The sequence below is a fragment of the Mya arenaria genome, chromosome 10 (genome assembly GCF_026914265.1).
Source record: "Mya arenaria isolate MELC-2E11 chromosome 10, ASM2691426v1".
NCBI lineage: Eukaryota > Metazoa > Mollusca > Bivalvia > Myida > Myidae > Mya > Mya arenaria.
Genome location: NC_069131.1, coordinates 28,112,903 through 28,136,380, shown reverse-complemented (window position 1 = coordinate 28,136,380; position 23,478 = coordinate 28,112,903). Strand labels below are relative to the sequence as shown.

General features: G+C 34.9%; 1 protein-coding gene across 6 annotated transcripts in view; it reads right to left on the bottom strand.

Annotated features, from left to right (window-relative positions):
• The window catches only part of LOC128206275 (zinc finger protein with KRAB and SCAN domains 1-like), a 30,900-nt gene extending 8,140 nt beyond the window's left edge, over nt 1-22,760 (bottom strand). For 2 of the 6 annotated variants that reach the window (XM_052908642.1, XM_052908638.1), the window contains exons 1-4: nt 22,624-22,760; nt 18,126-18,240; nt 16,854-17,010; nt 15,429-16,010 (exon numbers count right to left, since the gene is read on the bottom strand). In XM_052908642.1, the coding sequence (XP_052764602.1) occupies nt 15,429-16,010; nt 16,854-17,010; nt 18,126-18,215 (829 nt within the window). In that variant the 5' untranslated portion in view covers nt 18,216-18,240; nt 22,624-22,760. The other 4 variants (XM_052908641.1, XM_052908643.1, XM_052908640.1 and 1 more) reach the window with 4 other exon arrangements.
• Nucleotides 22,761-23,478: the final 718 nt, after the last annotated feature.

Genomic DNA, 23,478 nt, shown 5'->3' with positions numbered 1-23,478 from the left:
ATGTATATTGAAATTATGCATCATTGAAACTTAAAAAGGCAACACAGTGGTCTACAAGCAAATAAGACGCTTTATATGAGGCATGTATAAGTCGCACTGTTTGTCTGTCTGCCTGTCAGTTACACATCGTGCTTCAGATGTTACTTTTTAAATTGCATTCGAATTTCCACTCACAGTTACGCGTAACAACAAGGGAGGTTGTGTCGCGCATAGCATCCATGCACTCGTGTATAACGCCAACGGTAAATTTAAGTCAATTGGCTACTATACGATAATGAGACTACATCGTACGGAACAGTTGGTACGGAAGATACCCAACCTCAAACGAGAGTTAGTGCCCCTTGAATTAAATATGCCATTTGTAACGAATTATTGTACAAGCCAGCAGCTAAATTAAACGGGGCTTCAAACATTAAATCATAGGTATATTTAAGGGCCTAGAATTGTACTTCTTGCTACATCTTTAGATATTGATATTATGTGTATTCTATGCAATATCCGATCTAGTCAATTCTGCAATGTAAACAATTCAAGGCTTTCAATGTGTTGACTGATTTTCTGTATTTTGTATTTCAGACGTTGTTCATTTTGATGATTAAATACTACAAATAGAACAAGTTCTTATTTAGCTACCACACCGGGAAGGCCATTTTATGATAAACTAACCATTTTTTGTTTGTAAATTTATTTTTATTCAATGCAGATACACTGTACAAATAGGGCATTGGCAATATATGAAGCGATGATGAACAATAAGATTTAGCCTTTTAACGTGAGCATACAATTGATGCAAATTATGATTCAACTGTCTCCATCATCTTGTAATTGTTGTTTTTGTACATATATTACATTTATAAAAGAAAATGCGTTGACGAACAATTGTAGTGCAGACAAAAGGCATTCATTTTATAAATACAAAATCAGGTCTATAAATAGAAGAATCGCTTATAAATAGAAAAATCGTTTAAAACATAGGTATAGTTTAGTTAAACGACCACACTTATTCGACCATTCTGGTGACATACTTTCGCATAAGAACAAGACCTGGTTTCACCGGACGCGACTAATTTGTAGGTATATATATTACTTAATTATTGAATACACAATGTTTTTTAAATAAGATTAGAGTTATTCTTTTTCATATGTCAGATCAATCTCGATGTCATCATGAACTACATGTAAGTCTTCAAATTCCTGTGTCTTTAAATTAAAGATCATGGTTTGTCAGTTAAGGTTGTTCATATTGATTTTGTTATTGCCTGGGTCCGTTTCATTTAAGATTTTAGGTTGAAACCATCTTTGTGTTTCATTATTTTGCTTTATAATTGAACTTTAACTTGTATTAAAAATCAACACAAAGTTAAAAAATAGTATTGAAGTTACTATAAAAATCCTCAATTTTAACGGCCTCCAGAACTCTTAAAAGGGTCACACAAATGCGTGTTATATTTCTATTCTTGATACGCAATTTAATTGTTCTCCATACTCATTACAGTAAATTCATATGTGTCAATTTATGTCTTGTCATGTTACTCTTAACATTGAATGCCCTTCCACACTGGTCACAACTAAATGGTTTCTCTCCTGTATGTGACCGCTCATGCCGAGAAAGGTCACATCTGTTTCCAAACTTTTTCGGACAATATCCACAATTGTACACTTTGTAATTGCTGTCTGAAATGATAAAAAAATCTTCATTCAATCTTACAACCACCTTTAAATGAATGAATTAATGTTATTATCACACAAATGAAAAAAAAAAACTTGCCCAAAAATGTTATCATTCAAATTCCAGTACTGTTTAAATAAAATTATAAAACGAGCACCGAAAGCGATTGTGAACGCTAGTCTTTTTTGTTGTTGTTTTCAGACAGTTTATCTATCCCTAGAACCTACGGTACATTTTTCTGATTATACTATAGAAAAAATAGGCAAATAGGCCAGCAAAACTTCATAATGCAGAAATATTCATATTCAATGGTAACTTTTCGGTTGACATCAATGATAGAGTTAAAGGCATTTTGCAAATTTTGCATCTGAATATTTTGAATGATTTAGTCATGGCATATTTAAAAGATATTGCAAGCAGACACCAACGACGACACTAAGACTATGACGAAACCCATTCTTACAGAGAAGCTAGTAACGTTTTTTACCAGAAAGACGTGAGGTGGTTCATAAATAAAGTTTAAGAGTTATGAATTCAAATGAAAACAATGACTTAAATGCGTATTGTTAGTGTCGGATCAATAGCACTTGCAATGCTATCTCGTTGTAAGATATAGGACTTAAATTGTTAACACTATACACGTACGCGTGGTGTAATGTATGACGTGTTTGTGACGAGTTGAGAGACATATGATTAAATAAATATTAGCTGAATACATGATGTCGTGTAACTCGAATCTTAACAGGTGTCTAGTTTGCTTTGTTATTTCCCATTAACCTAACCATGTTTTCCCCAACGTTATACGTTACACTAGAGATATATTTTACATTTAATTTCACAAATTTCAAATCTGCAAATACATACCAATGCAAACAGAAAGTCTAAAACATACATCCACAAGAAAATCGGTTTTGCATTAATTAAAGTATTGCATCAAAGCCCCCGATTTGGCCGTATCAGAAGCAAAGAGAAAATAAAACAACACTGCCATAAATGAATGAAATGTAGTTGGAAAATTGTTTAAACCAAAGGGAACTAAATTACAACTTTGCCTTTTCACACAAGTCCGGATACATTTAAATGGAACAATAAGAACCTTAACAAAACAAAGAATAATTTTACATATGTACGAGACATGGCAATCCTCCAAGCGTGACCTTGAACGTTGAGAAAAAAAGAGCCCGAATTGTATTCAGAACACACCTTTCCATTGTGCTCTACATTTTTTTGAAGTTTAAATGAAATGCCATCAATAATAACAAAGGACGGCTAGTGCGTATACTATATATGCCATCCTTTAGGGAGCATAACAAACAGAAACAAGGATTTTCATATAAACAGTAAAATAAACTGTTACTTGAGAGAAATGATTTTATTTAGAATGCATATACATATTCGCCGGCTAAGTAAATCTTTCATAGGTTAATATTGAATTTTGTTTGATACAAAAATTGCGCCTAAAACACGGTATTGATGATGATCAGAGTTTTTTATGTTATATAATGGTTTGTACAAAAAAGTTGTCCTCAATTCAAGTTATTTAAGTCTCCGGATACAAAAGCAACGATAACATTCGAACAAGTATTTCAACGAATATCCAATAGGGGATAAAAACATCATCTATACTAGTTCCACCTAACAAAAAGCACATCCTATAATTGAACACGCACACACAAAACCAAGCTTACAATTCGATTAAATCTTAATGTTTAACAAAGCATTTGTATTTTTTGAAATCTTCAATGCACACTCCATTTACTTAAACACACATAAAAAGTACGCCATGGTGTCAAAGAAAAATTCACAAATATTGACTCAGTTCTTTCCAAACTCGATCGAATTCAAGTTGAGATGAGTGATCTTATGTTTCTTCATATTGCCCTTAAGCGCAAACGTCTTTCCACACTCGTCACATTTAAAGGGTTTCTCTCCTGTGTGTGTTCGGATGTGTTCCTCTAAGGCCGATTTACCCATAAACCTCCGTCCACAATATTGGCAATTCCTCAATGACTCTGAAAATATTAACAACACTTAATGTCATGTCGAGATAAACTAAACTATTTTTAAATCAACTGGGATATTGATTTACTTCAACGGTTTTATTAAACATATTTAAACTTGTCGCAGAAATTGTATCGCTTTAAAGACTAGTGAATTGGTACTTAAGCGCACAACGATACAATTTTAACTTACAATGCGACACATCACATATTCGTGGAAAAAACGAATGACCGAGCTGTTGAAACTGACTTAACCCCCTCGTCCAATGATTTCGCTGACCATACCAAAGCGATAACCACATCCTTAGGGTGGCTGCAATACACGACGTGTACGTATATTTTTTTGCTGTTGATTAACTCTACCTTGTTATCTCGATAAAACTTGCATTTATCTTTTTCCCTCTGATTTCACACAAGCCATTTGAAACTTCTACAATGAACGCACTCATAGATGACAAAGTGCACAAAAGTAATCTACACCATCACCAACCAGAAGTGTTTTACACATACATGGATGAGAAGTGCGCAAAAATAGTCTACACGAACATTAACCAGTAGTGTTTTACACTAATATATACATTGGTGACGAAGTGCGCAAAAAGTAATCTACACGATCACGAACCAGTAGTGTTTAACACTAATATATACATGGGTGACGAAGTGCGCAAAATCTACACGACAACGAACCAGTAGTTTTACACATACATAGATGACGAAGTGCGCAGAAAGTGGTTTAAACGTGCATGTGTGTGTCAATATTGAGTACTTCTGTTTCATTTCTGGTCGACGTTCGATTTTTGCAAAATTTAACAAGATAACTTTGTCCGTAAAACTTGTTTGGTTTCGTTTGCATTTTAAATTCATCTTACAAAGTGCATTTTCTACTGTAGACTTAAGCTCAATCACGAACCAGAATATGGTTTCCTGCGCCCCGTATATCCCATATCGGGTCACCTATTAACCCCGTAACGTATATATTATGGCGACAACTTGTTAACATTGTTCAAGACGCCAACACGTTTTGAGATTATTTTCTTTATACATGTATAGAAGCCATTTTGGCAGAATACAAAGATAAATGAACCAATATGGAAAAATATAGGGTCACCGCTTGAGCAGTCTTGGGCCAATGGCATTCGTGATGAAGGCGCGATAAAGCTTGTTATTATTCTTTACGAAACAGCTTTTTAAGGTCAGTAAAACTAACAATATCAAATAACTTCTGTCATAATTATAGCAGTTTTAAGGACACTGTAAGGACGTTTTCACAGGTTTGCTTAACGACACTTAAATTTAAAAGAAAAACACTTCGCTTAAAAAAACAAGAGTCCCGCTGAGGGAATGTCGGGTGATTTTTTTCAGTCGAACAATGAGCATAACTCGACAGCTATATATGTTTGTGTTTGTCTTGCAACATGTTCATAAATTTAATATTATGAAAGGTTTGAGATACAGCCAAGTTTTGCACAGCGACTCCAATGGTATTACAGCACGAGTATACGAGCTTAAACGTAGGTGCTAATAACAACAAGCAGACTAAGGTAATCGAAGAATAAAAATTCTTCCCTGTTTTATTACAATTTTGAATTTGAACTTGAGAGAACGGAAGCATATCTAGCTGTCTGTCACAATAATTTGTAAAAAAAAACATAGCAAACAAAACTTCAAAAACAAGTTATCAACGCAATCATCAATGCAATATTTAACCGTTATGAAACAGTAACATAATCAAACAACTATATTTTACCAGAGTGAGGAAATGTCAGCATTTTCGTTTTCAACAAAATGCAACTGTATTTTTGGAAATTAGAACGTACATATGTATACTTTGTATTCCTAAGTAATACAATACAAAACAAGTTTATTTGAAATTAAAGGTCTCCAGTAAAAAGTGAACAGTTTCCAAGTATTTGCATTTTGAAATACATGTCTATTTGTTGAAATTTCATCAACAAAAATAGTAGCCGTGACAATTATAAAGAACCCTATCCTTATTCAATATACGACATACATACTTTGACTGATTAATAATATATAATTATATACTGTGAAAATATGATAAACCGTTACTATATGGAGATGATGGCTAAGTAACCTGTGCGGAATGCACAAGTGCAATTTACTATTATAGGGACACAGCCGACAGTTCGTACCATGAAGACGTTCTGCACAGATTCCTGTGTCGGGAAGATCGGGAATGCGCAAGTCTCATTAATGGTGACCCACAATGAACTGAAGAGACGAACGAATAACTGTCTAAAAGGTGCGGACGAAAGTAACTCTCAGCCCTGTCTTTCCAACTTGTGGTAGTGACTTGGCGACTGCTTCTGATAGCACTTGTGATACTATTGCCATCTAGACAAGGTTTAGGAGCACATAGGTGTGTTTCGGGAAATGCAAATGGAAGCAGAAAGAATGCAGTTCATTTGACAGAGCGGACGAAAACAGTGTCCGACATGTAAGAACGAGAAAAACTACCCTGCCTGTCACACGTTTTGTGGTGCCGACTTGGCGACTAATTCCAATGGCATTTGATCTACGCCCAGCGAAGAGGACATTGATGACTGTCCGGAACATGGAGAATTCTAGATACACAGATATAATTGTGCTATGAGGACAACTGAGAATAAAGTGACGAAGCAGCACCTGACCCGTTCGCTACAGGCTTGGTAACCTGTACTGATAACACGTTATGTAACAATACCTACAATTAGGGCAATACCGAATGTCCAGGGCAAGAAGATGACACTGATTTGCCTTAATCTTTATTATTATTATTTTTAAATACGGTTCTACAATACTGTGCAGTTGTTTTCGAACAAATACACTAAATTAAATTAATTTAGATGGACGACATGTTACAATGTACAACTAGGGAAAAACAATGGAACCATCAGTTTCCAGTCATGGTGACTTTTTCAAGTCAACCTGCCTTGCCAGAAGAACCAAACATTATCTGGAATTCTTATCAATGGATACATAATTGCTAAACAAGCTTACAAGCTGTTAACGGTTCAATAGCACGGAAAGGAGAAATCGCCGTTAGCCTGATAAGCTCCAAATTTGGCAATTTTTAATATGAGTCATCTTATGTTTCTTCATATTGCCCTTCAGCGCAAACGTCTTTCCACACTCGTCACATTTAAAGGGTTTTTCTCCTGTATGTGTTCGGATGTGTTCCTCTAGTGCCGTTCTACCCATAAATCTTCGTCCACAATATTGGCAATTCTTCACTGACTCTGAAAAATATTTAACAACGCTGAATGCCATGTCGAAATGTAATTAAAACCTAATGAAAGAGACCCCAAAACCGAGTGAAATCAATGATCAGTGAAAGAAGTTTCTATTCCGTTCATGATTTTAAAAGGAGTAGTTCTAAATATTGAAGGTCGTCTTACAGGGCAGGCTCTCCAGCAATACATCTGAAAAAATAGGACTTCTTTAAGGGAGATGAAAAGGAAAAAATAAAAACCAATGAGATAAGATAGATACCTGAAGGTAATGACAGTCTTTGCTTTAAAAGGAATCATATATTATTTTGAACATATATTCACACGCAGCGAAATTTTAAAGGAGGAACTATTAACATGAACGCCCAGGTTGGGAAATGATCATCAGGATTACGGCTATTAAAACTCATTTCTAAGGTGACAAATCAGGAGGATGAGGAACAACACAATGCTGGCAAGAAGATTTTTTCGAAGGGCACGTTTGTGTTAATTATCTAGGTCGGAGACAGAATGTTGGCTAAACTTTCCCGATCTTCAGAACTTTAATAAGCGAATTTTGAAACGATATATAATAAATTTAACAGCGAGTGCTTCAAAACTCGAGTATCAAGTACCCGCGTCAATAATCACAACATAAAATATAATAGAGGAAAACAGCGCTTTAGAAGTTGCAGTGAGAGGAATACGAAAACATGGCTATCCTATCCCGTCACAGATGTTTATTGGATCAAAATGCAGCGTAATGAGGCAGACGAAAATATTGTCCGAGATGTCAGGCTGAATGACCTGCCCCGTATAATCCAGCTTAGTAACCTGAGCTGATGACACGCATGAGACGCCTACGAGTATGGCAATGCCGACTGTCAAGAGCAGGAAGAAGGCATTGTGTGCAAAGATGGTGTATGTGAGTAAAGGGAATTCCATATCATGGCAATAAAGAATGCATTGATGAGGCGGGCAAGAGAGAAAGCCTTTGCTCTGCACCTTGCGAAATGAAAAGATTATGTCTACCATATTCAGTACGGCACTGACGCATAACATTACAACAAAGTATAAAATGAGAATGTAAACGCAACCTTAAATATATGAGTTTGATATACATCATGTTGCAACAAAAAAGGAAATGAAACGCATCGAAGTATTATTTAAAACTAAGCATGAACTTGAGCAGATAAAATTGCGTTTATTTTTATGAAAAGAAATTATTTAAAGAAGCCGGAGTAGAAACAAGTGAATTCTGATCATAACGGATTCGAGTACCGCCTCGCTCTCTCAAGTCTCGACTATTTAGCCATAACGAGGTGCGTTTGGCGTAGCCACATGGACCCATACGAACACGCGCTGGTTCGCTGGAATATTGGCGCATATGATGACTCTCTTATGCCAGGTCTGGAAGAAACCAGCAGGGCAACGATTACCCTTGGGCAATACAATATTGAGCAGTCTAGTTCAGGAAATAAATGTATTCGAAATACTACAAGAATGTACTACTAGGAAAAAAGGTATCATACAGTACCGTTTCACTACCATCTGGGTATCAGTTTCCAGTCCCTTTCCCTACTCAACTGACTTGCAAGAAGAACTAAAAATGACCACAAAGTTAATTTAATCAGAGTGAATTCATAATTCATAGCAGTCCAAGAGACAGTAGTTAAATGTATACTCTTTGATTGTGTGCGTGCTGTGTGGAATACAATCTGCAAGAAACTATTTGTGATAAAAAATGAATAGTACATTAAACATGAAAACATGATATTTGAAGACAGCACAGTTGAAAAACGAGAGGAATACAAGACACACTTAACTTGCAAAGCTAATTTGCAAACAAGCAAAATGAGTGTAAATGCTCGAAAGACAACATAGTGTCAATTATAACTGATTATAACATTTCCATTAGAAATGTTTTGGAAATATAATTAATGTGGGTTTCACAGTCAAATTTGACTCTATGTCTGTGTTGGCAAATGTACTGATCGACCTAAACATAGTGTATACCTATAACTATGCCATCAGTGTTCTCCATGAGAACATTGAACGTTAATATTAAGAGGAATGAGAAGGAGCTGGTCGTTTACGGTTCTACTTGAAAGGTGTCAATAGAAACTTATCGGTTCAACAAAAACTTGTCGAGAACGCTTCACATGCGTATTTTATATCATTCATGTACTAAAACAAGAGTCAAGAGGTTTGGTACTATAATTGATTAAAACTTCAATCAGTGAAAGTTCAACAGTGAATCTGTGAATGTTCAACAGTTGGCTATCAGTTACGTATACTACAATCTGACATGGCTAATGAGGATACAAAATTACAAAATAATGTTTCTATGTAAACCAGATGGCTTTTCGGATTTTCTCAAGAAACATATATCAGCTATTTCATAAATTTCCTCCAGAATCATATTAGCTATTCATATACATACGTATACGAGATTGTTCACGATTACGCTGCTGAGCATATCTCAAAAGGTTTGAAATTGCAAAAAGGAGTCTTCGTGAAACAGCCTCCTGGATCCTATGTTTCTTCTGATGATGAGCAGCTACTTCTGTAATTAACACTTCCTTCGAAAACATTTTGAGTCAATTCTTAAAATAAATGCTCACATTTACTGTTCATTTTACCAGATTTGCCTTAATTGGAAGTGACATTTTTACATGCAGCTCTTTGGCTTCAATAAACAGTTTTCGTTGCTTTGACCGATGACCCTCTTGAGTTTATTCCTCTATCATTTTTTAAGTTCTAAAGACTCTGAATTCATTGACATCCATTTCTTTTCTGCCTGATTTTGGCTTAAATGTAGAGTAATACTATACGATACTATTGCTTTCAGCAAATGGATTTGTTGATTCTTTTTCACTTTACTGTTGCATCTTGCATCCTCTCGTTACTTAATTTAGGACGTTCCTTTCAATTATCCCTGTGTCCAACATACTATGTTTAATCTCATCCTGTCATCCAGCTAACTGATTAATCCAACTCTGCCGTCCAATGTACTCTTGTTTGATCCCATTCAGTTCCCAGTTTACTTTCTTTTATCGTTTTCCGTTGTCCAGTCTGTTTGATCCCATTCAGTTCCCAGTTAACCCTGTTTTATCTCTGTCTGTTGTCCAGCCCGTTTGATCCCATTCAGTTCCCAGTTTACTCTGTTTTATCTTTATCCGTCGTCCAGCCTGTTTGATCCCATTCAGTTCCCAGTTTACTCTGTTTTATCTTTGTCTGTTGTCAAGCCTGTTTGATACAATTCTGTTCCCAGTTTACTCTGTTTTATCTTTGTCTGTTGTCCAGCCTGTTTGATACCATTCTGTTCCCAGTTTCCTCTGTTTTATCTTTGTCTATTGTCCAGCATAGTCTGTTTATTCTCACTCTGTGGCCGAGTGTGCTCTTTTAATCCTGTCATATTTGTTCAATCTTATTTTGTTCATATATTTCCCTTTTTCATAAATGTAATGGATGTGTTCAAAAATCTAGCTATGGGTACCATAACGTTTTATTCTGAAAACAATGAAAATATAAAAAAAAATAGGAATTGTAGATTTTTTTGTTTAACATGAAACAATTTAGGAGCATTTTTTTTTACCGAAAATGGTAAACTTGGAATAATAAACATGGGTACACAGACAACACCTTAACCAAAACTTCATAATTTTAAAAATTTAATTGAGACATATATACAGTTTGTCTTAGGTCATGTTGTTTTTAGCTACTCTAAAATAGATACAGGCAGTCATTCCGAATATGGGTTCCGATTTTAGTTTGGACCAATACGAAAATATCTTACTTTTTTAAATATTTAAATTAATTGTTGATGTTTTCGTAGAAGATGATACTTACCTTCTAAAAATAGACGTCTTCCTATACAAAAAAATCCCCAAATGCACGTCTAAAATTCATACATGATTTTATCATGTAGCTCAATGGATGTTACTAAGAGTTTTAGAGGAAGTTATAACGTAAAATCCTCACTGTTGTATCAAATTCAGTTAAAAACTCATAATGTTTTGTTTTCACTTTATTCACAAACATAATGAATATGGTAATATATATATAGACTGGAACAGTTGTATTCTGTAAAGGGTTTTCAACTTTTCTATAATACAATAATTAATATTTATGTAGGTACACAGAAGAATAAGATATTCGGTTTATTTTTCTTTCGTTCAAATTTCAGTTAATTCTTTAAAACATGGTTCAACAACACTTTCTGAGATAACAATGAACTGAACCAGTTAGGGAAACACAAACCTGAATATTTGTTTTAACACTTTTTAAAATGATAAGCAAATCTCCGCATGTACACATTCCAATGCTGAATATTTTTGCAATGAGTTGTGAACAAGTGTGAAGGTCATATACAATTGTAGACACACTGGACGCAAGATCTCTTGGTCTATTTAATCACTTGCCGATGGGTAGCGGGTATCATTTGGAAACAACTGCATGGAATATGTCAGACCTGCGACATAGAATCTCTCTTATTGAACAATATACTTTAAACTGTTCAAGTGTCAAAGCCTAATTAAAATCAAAATCAGCAAATAGGTTTGCCATCAGACAGAATCAAAAACCGGTTGTTTGCCACCAAAATGGCATGCATTTAAAGGAGCATCATTTAGGCAAACTTTCTTCATAGTGACAGATGCCTTTAAAACAATACATATTTGTATGTATTCATGCAACAATAAAAGTCTGTACCACAGTCAGCGTTTTTTTTTCAATAATGACAAGTACATCAAACATAATTCAAAGATGATAACAGAGGAAAACTCTCAAACTTAGTATGAGGGTTCCTAGCCCAAAGCAGAGCTACAAGCTTAGACCTACCAGTACTTGTACGTTGAATTTGTTTACAAGATCATGTCTATCCATTTCAAGGTACTTCTTAATCCTTTTAATGTAAATATCTAGCAAAAAAATAAAATAACTAAACCATATTAAATCATGAGCTCTCAATCCTTATTTCTGGATTCATTCCTAGTTTTATCATCCGCGATAGTTCTGTTCTGAAGCTGAGAGTCATTCTGGATGTAAAACACATATATAATCAAAATGTATGTGTCTAGTACTTAGCAGAACTAGTAAAAGCAATATTTATTTATGAAATTTTACAGGTTTTTAACTTTTATTGAAAAGGTACCTTTGAATGAACTCACTAAAAACTTTGTCTATTTAACTACAGTTCTTTCAAATGTAAAATAAAAACAAATTATACCTCCCACCTTTTATTGTTTGACAATACTATATTATATGAATATAGGTATACATGTATATCAAATGCATATGAAGACTTAGGCAGAAGAGACAAGAATTATGTTTGTAAATGCTTAATTCATAACTTGAAGAGTTGGATCACAATATTTATCAAATAAATAAATATATATATATATTTAAAGCAATTGTTCAAGGGCATTGAGCATTTAATCAAATAAGTGACTAAATTAGTGATATATATGCCTTTGCTCAGGGGATTTTCATAAAGAACTTTTCCAACAAGTTGCCATCAACACTGAGATGTTAACACTAATGATCTAGTACATATGTATACTTAATACTTTAACAAGAGTGCAGCCAAGCAAACAATTCAACACTTGGCAATACTGGATACTGGTTTTGCTGTACATGAGTGTATTATCGCTAGCAGCATATGGACCAAATTTCATTTGAATATCATGAACTTGAGTTATGATAAAGGTTAATGACCCTTATAATTTAATGAAACCAAGACTATATGACAGTACTGCTGATTTTTTTTTCAGAAAAAAACAACAGATTTAAGCTAAAATATCATATAAAACTTATTGTTATTAAAACTCCAAGAGAGAATTATGTAGATTGCTGCTTTTGTTAATGTTGTTGAAGTTGGTGAAAGTTTTCACAGTTTTGATGATTTAAACAAACTCTTGTGACACAGTGATTTTTCAAAAACCATTACTTCCTAATTTGGAGAACTATGAGTCTCTGGTAAAAAATGTTGTTGTTTTTCCAAAAGACTTGTACTTTCCAAACTTGGAAGGCAAATACATCAATTATTAAATTCTTGAAATACACTATTTGACCCTTTTTTCATAAATTGTTATTCTATGTTAGAGCTGAATTGGGAATTCTTAAAATTTTGCAATAAAAAAGGTGTAATTTTCTCCACAGAAACTGTATTCGGGAGACCTTTTTACACCTTTTGGCAAAGGGAGGAAAGGAAAACAGCCTGACAAAGGCAGACAGTTTGAAAACAATCACTGCTTCAGTTTAGAGGGTTCTTAATCACATAAAGGTATTTGTAATTCTTCTTGTTTCACAAAAGATAACAGTTTTTTTTCAATATCAATTTAAATATGCTCCATTAATTCAATTAATAGCAAAATATTTCCATAAACCTCAACTGTAATAATATATCTTATTACAAATTATTTCAAATTATATAAAGCTTGAAAGAAGACTTTGTTGTATCTTAGGTATTCTTCCCAACAAATGATAACTGATTATTTGTTGATTATTTTCCTAAATACTTTTAACATTATGATCAAATATGTCAATCATCTTTTTACCAAGCTGGCAGTATTAAGGAAAGACGAAGAAATATTGCAAGTTTGTTTTTGGTATTCTAAATAACGAAGTCCGCAGGTAGGGATCAGCCTGGTGCTGACTTAATTGTTTGGAAGGCAAAAAATAAATGCTTTAAAAAATTTTAGTGTTTGGCGAGGAATGCCTCTATATCAGACAATGCGAATGTCCGTCGGACAGTCGGACATGTCCGGTATATTTCAATTTTGACCGACGAAACTTTTGTTTTGGTCGGTCACAATGTCCGGTGAAAAATTAAAGTCAGCACCGTTTCATTTTCGGAAAATTTACTTTCAGTTTCTAAATAAATGTTCAGAGTTATTTTTATATCATGATTATTCAGCGTGTTAATCCGTGTTCCACTATTTGTAAACCCCGTTTCGACATGTTTCCGTAAAAGCCGATAAAACGCGTAAGGTTCCGATTTCAGCTCTAATACATTTATTTTACGGAAATGTTTGAAAATTACAAAATTCCGTATGTAGTGGTTTCCGGCAATCGTGTTAATTTAAATATGATGATTAATATAACGAGCTGACTTTCTTTCCGCTCTGTTTAACATTGCCAATAACAAGAACTCTACTTTCGTTTTTGCATAGATGTTGTGCCTGAGTTTGACTTGTAGTACAATTCGTTACATTTTATAACCGTATTGTATCTTTAATTTAAAGATGAATTAAAAGAGTAAGATCTAGCTGTTCCATGGGTAGACGAACCAGATATGAGTTTTTTTTGGGAGGCAAGGGAAGAAAAAAATTATGGCATTTATAAGATCCGAATATTGATTTTTTTACATTATGTTTGGCTTTTTTTGTAATTTATTATAGTACTGTAGGACAAATCTAACCAAAAAGATCTAAACCTGTTATAATGGGGAAAATTTTACAAAACTAATTTAAAAAAGAGGCTTAAAATCAAGGTTTAGGCTGATGTTACTGAATACTGTTTGTAACATTGCGACAGGTAAAAATTTGGTGCGACAGGTAAACTTCCAGTGTTTACCTGTCGCAATGTCCTGTGAAGAAGGAAAAGTTTTCGCGTTGTCTGCTATATTGACCAGCTCGAGCTTCTAAAGAACCCGGCCCCACAATGAAACTGTTAATAAATATTTAAAATGGAAATTTGGTGATTTTAATCAGCCTTATGGCCATGTGGTGGTTGTTTTCATTATCTTAGCTCTTTTAAATGATTAATCTGTCTTGGTGCACGAATAAGCATGAACACTAAATACAGATTAAATTCGGAGTACTTCTTTCAAGCTTCTTAATTTGACCAGCACTGAAGTTGCAGTCATTATTTGGCCTAGAAATTTCATTAACATAGTGATACCCTTGTGAATAAATATATACCTTTACTTCTTAAACAAAACAACACTTTTATATTAAACATATGAAAGGATGGTGTCTTTGAATATCCAAGTTCTTCTCAAACTTGTATAGCTTTAGTAACTAAGTTACTTACTCTTTTTTTAATAAGAAAAAAGTTTAAGCCCCAGAGACAGACAGACGCACTAACTGTAACACATGTTTATGAATGCAGCATTCCTTGGTGAGGTTAACTTGACGAAACTCCGCAGACACTGAATTTTAAATAAAATTCATTTTGTTCACTCAAGCAACCAATTGTAACAACTGAATCGAAATGGCTTCCTTACATGTAAGTTGGTGTGACCTTGACCTTTTAGGTACAGATCAGGGTCTTGTGCATGACACATCACCTCATCAAGGTGAACCTTCATGACAAGTTTTTTTTTTAAATCCTGTAATGCATGGTAAAAATATAGCCCGCACAAGGCTTAATCAATACCAGCCCAATACTTGAGACAACAGAACTCATTTCGACATTTAACCTCCAAATTTGACCTTGACCCTTGAGATACAGACCTTGGTCTTCTGTGTGACATAAATCTGAATTCATGACATTGACTTCAGTGCTGCTCAAACAGATTCTATCTAATCTACACACTAAACTTACTGTATTTCTGTTGATTTGCCATGTCCCCTGGGGACCCAGTGGCGCCCATCTGTTCCAAGGCCATCCCCACAGAATGGCTCGGGTCCCACAATACATCATTGGGAACAATCTGACCAGGTTCTACCCCTGTGATTTCCAATTCCTCTTCAGATTCTTGTGATTCTTCAAGTTTCACATTAACGTTCCCACTAACACTAGCACCAAGTCCTGAGGGGTTTAAACCAGAATTTACTGGTAATTGTTCCTGATCTGAATGACTTGAAACATTGTCCGTTTCACTTGAGTTTGGATCAAGTGGTTCAGTCTTCATGTTCCCCGAGGGCTCTGAGGACTCATATGTGTTTGCCACTCCTCCCTGACCTTCTGATCCTGCTGAATACCTTCTTGGCTGTGAAACTGGGTAGGGCTCATGTCTCACCCCATAGAATCTTAGGGAGGTAAACCTAGGAGCTCGGGCTCTGTACGCACCCCTTGGTGAACCCCTGGGGGAAGGGTAATGAGATATAGGGGCTTGCTGCATCCTAGCGGTTTCCTCCTCTGCATCCTTTCGCTCTTTCTCCTCCTGCTTGCGCTGGTGATGTGCTGCAGAAAAGGAAAAAAATAAATTGTTTAAAAAAATCTTCAAACAATATAATATAATAATCGCACGTATAAAATACAAATCCATAACAAATTCTGCGTTTCCAGAAAAAAATTAACTTCTCAAAATTATCCTCACAAATGTCCTTATCAAGTAATAGGGGTCATGCATAAACGGTGATAATCGCTTTCCATCCCTTATCATTATCCTTTATAGTTCCTTTCATCTATCATTGCAATTTCTGCAGAAAATTTAAACACCTGGCAATTGTTTGTTTATTTTGAAACCACTTTCGGGAAAATGTGTGAAATTATGACCTTGAGATAATCAAAAGATGTCGCACATGATTTTTTATTTGGAACTGTCAATGTGCTCGAGTCCTCGACTGATTTAAGTTTCAATTCATTGTCAGTATATTTAATATGAAAATAAAAAGAACATTGGTCGGGATTAAGCCTCGAACGATTCCCAGTTCTTGAATGGCTGTCTGTTCAAATGATCACAGTTTTACTGTAAAAGAATTCCTCCACACTATTTTTCAAGACTCTAGTTAAATAAACCTTCCTACATTGTATGCTGGCAATTATATCAAAAAGTTAATCTTCAGAATGTTCTTTGGGACATTCTTTTTCTTTGAAGTTTTCACAAGATATATCAATAAAAAATTTAATTACATGTATATGCTGCCTCTCTTATTTGGTAGCAAGAGTGCATCTTTAAATTATGAGGGAAAATAGTTTTTATTTTAATACATTGTAAATTAGAAATATAATGGCTGTTGCCAATTAGTAAAATTTGTCTGAATTATTGAGAGGCAGACTTGTGTAAAGCTTTTAAACACCTACTTTTGAGGCAGTATCCCAGGAACTGTGACTTGACATCCTCGTGGTCCTCGAGGAAGCCTTTAGCTGAGTCAGAGCCCAGGTGACTCAGGGTGCCGTCAGCCACACTCGCTGTTATGATGATGGACTCTTCCTCTGTTGTGGTCGCTAGCTGTTCAATCTGGAAGTTAACACGCTTATGTTAAATTAACTGAGCTAAAGAAACTGTATTCTGAGTTAGAGTCGAGGTGACATAGGGTGTCATCAGCCACACTCGCTGTTATAATGATCGAATCTTCCTCTGTTGTGGTTGCTAGTTGTTCATTCTGAAAGTTAACATGCTTATGTTGAATTTACTGTCAGAGCTAAAGATCTTAAAGGGACTAGACACCAGATGATCTCAAAATCGACAAATACAGTATTTCCACAAAACAAGCTAAGAACTGTCAATGCAAGCTAGTAGGAGGCTGATATTTCATAATTTTACATGATTAAAAGAATAAACAATCATGTAGCTGTCTCAGCTGAGTTTCCCCATTTAAAGACAGCGTATAATATATCCCAGTTTAAAAAAGCGTTGATTTGTTTTTCTGAACACCTAGCAAGTCATGTGATTGTTTCACTTACAAACTGTCAATAGCAACTCGCTGTCATTTCAGCAGAGTTTAAAACCTCTTTCAAAAGTTTCCACTGATCAATTTCATCACCGATGTTGATCTGTTGGGCTCTTTGTCTACTTTGTTTCACAGCACTATTCCACTTCCTTGCAATGTCCGTTCTTCCAGGAAGCCATGAAGTGTGTATATAGCATGTGAAAGTAACGTGATAATTACAAACGCTATTTTTAAACTTACTGGGATTTACATGGTAGACAACCTTAGTAACGTTTGAAATGGAAAATTGCGCAAAAAACTGGAAAAGATGCATGTGTCGTAAGCAATGGAATACATCAGTATGTATTGTAAGATTCAATGCATTGTACACAACGATTGCAATTTAATGCAAGTTTTTCACAATTTTCTTATTTTCTATCATCTGGTGTCTAGTCCCTTAAAGTCAATTTCCTACCTTAAATAAAGTATCTCACTGGTCAAATATTGACTAAATAATATCTAAAACACTGTAATTTCTCATTAGTTTTATGTGAGTAATATACAATTCTATTTGTAAAAAACGGATTGTACTTTTCTTGATTTTTTAATTTGACTATATATATGAAAATACAAGATTGAAGAAATGACTAAAGATATTTTATGAATACTGGCCCCAGGAAATTTAAAACAACTCTTAACTTACCAGTTGTTTAATCTGCTGTTTTAGGATGACTTTGAGAATGATCTTGTATCCAGGCACCTCTTTGATCGTTTCCATGTCTGTAGTTGCCATGGTAACAGAGAGTCAACATGCAGATCTTAAAAAAAATAACATGAATAACATATTTATGTATTTGTACATTTGCTCTATGTACAGCTGTATTGCAAATACCAAAATGACAAATGAAATACATGAAAGTTTACATCTATAGATGTGTTGTTTTAAAATGAATACAGCACTAATGGGTATGTTATTAAAGTTCCGCTCTTAAAGTGACTCGCTCATGTTTTTGGACAAAACTTTAGTTTTCCCATTAATGCATCTGAAAACACTTATTTTATCATTATTTTACTCTATGATATCAAAATTGCAGAAAAAATACAGTTATTGCATAAAAAGGGTATTTTGGTTTTAGCGGGGTTTGAAGACACGCTGGTAAAGTAAAGAAATAAATTAGAAAACAGCCGGCTAGTCCAAACGGCATTTAACAAAAGCGGTAGATATGTTGACCAGTTAACCATACATTTATAACATCACGTGATAATGTCAATCAACCAATCCAGGGTTCGAATTTATTTTTGAAGAGCACTCGCAAAATTTTGCGAGTGCTTTTTTAGGCAACTCGCAAAATGAACAAGAGGCCCAAAAGGGCCTATGCTCTACTGGCATGGCTCTTATGGTCATTTTCAATCCAGAGCATGTACGTTTGAGTAATAGGCAACAAATATATAGTTCACTTTTTGTGTTTGGGTTAGCTGAAAACACTGCACGTTCAACATCTGAGGACAGGAAGTGTTGTAAGCAGATTAGTTGCTTGAACTATTTTAATATGTGCCAAGTAAAGGTAATCTGAGGGTAAAAAATATTTGCTTTCAAAACTGTACTCATCTTCAAAATTTCATTTCTGTAGCTTAAAAAATAAAGTCGGTCAAAGGTCAAAGTCAAGGACATCCGATTTCAAATGTTTTCAATTGCATCATATGATGCTCCACAACAAATATCAAAGGTATGGGCCTTGGTTTGAAACAAGAAGATTTTGAAAATATTTCTTCAATAAGTCTCTAGGAAAATAGTGACACCCAGGGCAGTGCCAGTTTTGATCCAAGGGGCATAATTTGAGCAACCATGGTAGTGGACCACTAAATAAAGCCTTGTTCAAAATGGCAAGGATTTGCATATAGTGGTTTCAGACAAAAAGGTTTTAAACATTTCCCAAACAAAGGGGGGGGGGGGGGGGGCAGTAATGACCCCAGGGGCATAATTTGAACAAATATCACAAGCAATTGTGACTTTACATGTAAACTTGGCTAAAAATCATGTTCACAAGCAATTGTTTACAGACAAACTGATTTTTTAATACTTTCAAGGCCCATAATCTAGGCATGCATGGGCGGATCTGGCTGGTTTTTGAAAGGAACCAAGCTCTAATGGATATCTAGATACTGTACAAGTTTCATCGAGATACAATCAAAACTGAAGACTGTATCATGTTCACAAGCAATTGTTTACAGACGCACGGACGCACGAACGCACGGATGCACATACTACGTACACATTACCATCACATATCACAAAAATCAACTTGCAATTTTATGATTTGCTTTATTCCCTTATAATATTGTCTAATTGTAGTAGAAATAAAGACATAATATGAATATTAAAAAGTATCAATCTTTAGTGACTCGACTACTAGAACTTGTTGATGGCTTATTCTTTGAAGGGGGGGGGGGGGGGGGGGGGGGCATTGTTCACTTTGTATATTTACCCTCGCCATCAATTAATACCCATATACCCATTCGGCAAGCACGCTACAGATTTCATTAAGTCTATAAGTATTAAAAACAATAACATTAAAAATTTAAAATAAATAAAAGCAATATATTCAAAGGTTGATGGGGTTTACATAAAGTGTGCGAAAGCGCTAAATTTAGGCAATGATTGAGCTAGGTGATTACGTCATTTGTATTCACTTTGTATTATGCACGCCTCGGAGCATCCCGGAAAGATTCGAGATAAAACTCAGCCTTTTCCGTATTTGTTCTTTTTTTGAAAACTTACTAGAGCGTGACTCCATACTGTCTTCTTTATACTGGTAGTGTAAACATGCCACTTATAAGCTGTTTACACTCGACTATGTAGCGGAGTTAAGTTCATGTTTATTCTACTTTCCTTTTAACATTTTGTGGTCTAGAAAAGCCACTCGCAGAATTTTGCGAGCTTGATGAAAAGTCACTCGCAATTTGCAAATGTCACTCGCATTTTGCGAGCATGGGAGTCTAAATTCGAACCCTGCAATCACGCAACACAACCGCTGTAATTAATTTTTAATCGCATTATAAATGCTAATGAAAATTGTGGTCTTTAAAACCGATATTTGAGCAAATATAAACATTTGCTGAAGGAATCCAGCTTTTGGTATTTTTGTTTTAACACTCCTTATATTTGCCTTACTTAATTAAAAAAAGAGCACATTGTACAAACCATGAGCGGGTCACATTAATCAGCTTTTAAACTCCACTAAGCAGTTTTCCCAAATTTGAACTTTTATTTTTGCAAAAAAAGTGACAACAAAAAAAAGTTTTACAAGCTGTACTAAGGCTGATACAATGTCATGTTTGATTATAATGCACACAAGGGAACCAATTTCAAAACAGAGTGCATCATTCACCAGGGTAAAAACTGGTCAGAAATAATGTTATATTGTCAATTTGCTTACTGGTTAGCGACCTATTATTCGCCCGTACCACTTTTTCGCCCACCCAGTTTAAACCAGTCAAAACGAAATATTTTACACAAATTAGTATGGCGTTTTATTGCGTCATCTCTTTTGACAGATATCAGCTGTTTTCTGCGTTAAATTGTAAGAAGTATGTGGAATTCGACCCAAATAAACATTGTTTACACTTCTAACCTTGTTAGTTGCACGTGGGGATGACATCATCACGCACGCGCTCGCTTGCATGAGGCCCTGTAAGGATTTTTTATTTTTTCTTATACCTTGCACTATCAGACGACAACATTGATTTGTCATTATAAAGTATAAAGCCGGTGATAAATTATTCAAATACCATAAATTGCTGTTTTTAAGTTCAATTTTCGAAAAGGCAAATGGTAAAACCTCAAAACGGTGAAGTTATCGCCGATTTTTTCGTCTAAGGGAAGCAACTCAAATTTGATTTAATCATTACATTCTTGTACCGACATGCGTTGTCCCTGTTCGGAAGTCTATAAATATGCTTACATTATGTAGGTAATGTTTCAAGAAGGAATCCCAGATCCCAGCAGCTTCTTAAATTTTCTGCTAAGAGAAGAATTACCGAGTAGGTGTTGTATCATTTTACACATACATTAACAGTATGTAATCGTAAACATGTTATATTTATTGATCAATTGTCTTTTTAAACGGTGGCTAGACTGGTCAAATAAAATAAAATGTTTGAAGATATAGTTCAGAGAGAAACAAATGAAAAACATCGTAAGAATAGCAAATTAATGGGGTGGGCGAATAATTGGTACAGTAGGGTGCTTATTTTAGCGAAATTATAGGGGTACTTTGCGCGTGGGAATATTCGGAATCCCTAGCTATTTTCAAAAACAAATTACACAGTTTTTGTTGGAAGAGCCAACCTATCTGAGTGTAAAGTTTTATCGTAATAGCTATCTTGTGTCAAAAGTAACATAGGAAAAACCTCCATTTCCGGCCGAAAAGGGGTCGCTAACCAGTATCATTATTTTGAAAGGGCAATAGTTAATATAAAAATAGGATTAGCATAAAAAATTGTTAAATTTTATAGCAGTTAATCATATTCAAAGTTAAGTTTTTAGAGAAAGCGGTAACACATTTTCTGGTTGTATCGATGTTTTATAACTGAATATTGGATTTATTAATCAAACAGTTTATCTCTGCGCTCCCCACCCTCTAAAATCAAGTTAACTTTATATTTCAATGTAGGAGAAAAAAGTAATGCAGCATTTAGGATTAAAAACTGTTAAAATTGTATTCGAAGAGTGCGAACATCTTAAAACAAATAAATTTCGATTCAGAGGGAGAGTCAAAAGGCTTTTAAGAAGACGGTTTTATATATATCGCAAAATGAGTCTGATTGGATATTAATAAGCTCAAAACTGTAGTGTGTGTGGGTAAGAACCAGGCGCCCGTTTAGCTCAGTTGGTTAGAGTGACATGCTAGTGTTCCAGCGGCCGTTGGTTTGAGCCACAAACGGGGCGCACTTTTCCTCCCAGGTTTACTTTTCTACTGTATGATATTGAGTTATTAGGCCTCCAGTACAGAGCAACGAGTCATAGATTCAATTTCCCAAGACCCACAAACGTGTGTAGTCGTAACAAAAGCTGTGGATTGCAACTTGCAACTTCAAGAGTTTTGCCAAGACATCATTGTTTACATTACAAAGAAAGACGTTCTAAAATCTGAAATTGGAAGACATGATTCCACTATTATGCATCTCAAGACAACACATACCTTTAACTAGGTGAAAAATAGTTCACAGCCAATGGCCGGTTGCTCAAAACCTTAGATCTACGCCTAATAAAGTGTATGTTTATATATTATTATTGTTGTCTTTTTGAAAAGCGTCAGGTGCGTCGGTTACACTGCACTGATTTTATATGATTAATCGATTAAGTTTTTCTAAAAGGCGAAAAATAATTAAGTAACGAAAAGACATTAAAAAAAAGATGTTAAGAGATGATGAGATGGAAATAGATCATTAACTATATTTACTCCTTTATGCAGAGGATACTATAACATCGGATTTGTATTTGAATCATATTGCATATAAATGTAGCAAAGTACGAGAAACGTCATTAAGAGGTTGATGTCATCGATTTTTTTTTTAGTTAAATCTCTTACTATAATTGTATTCACAGTACCATTAGAACTATACTGTATTTGTGTTCCATTTGCCGTTGAATGATGTACATGTAGTATAACCACTAAATCTCACCCCTACATGATTGACGCTATCCGATTGGCCTAGAGCGGTCACGTGCACGACGTGTATAATCCATCCCCCAACGCCCCCCCCCCCCCCCCGTAATTTCCAGTATATTTCATACCACCCCTGTAACTTTCATACTCCGCAAAAGACATAACAAAATGGCGGCCGAAAAATTTGTAACTTCTCTCTCGGCTTATCTTTTCACTGTAGGGGAGCTAACTCATTCACGTTATTGAATATCCATTGTATTTAAGCAATCTGTTGTGTGTAACCAACTGTTTACATGAGTCAATGGTTACAGAATGGCGACTAAAAACGGTTTACAAGCACAACGAGTGACGAATCTCTCTCGTCAGGATAGTGCGTTCGTTCACGTC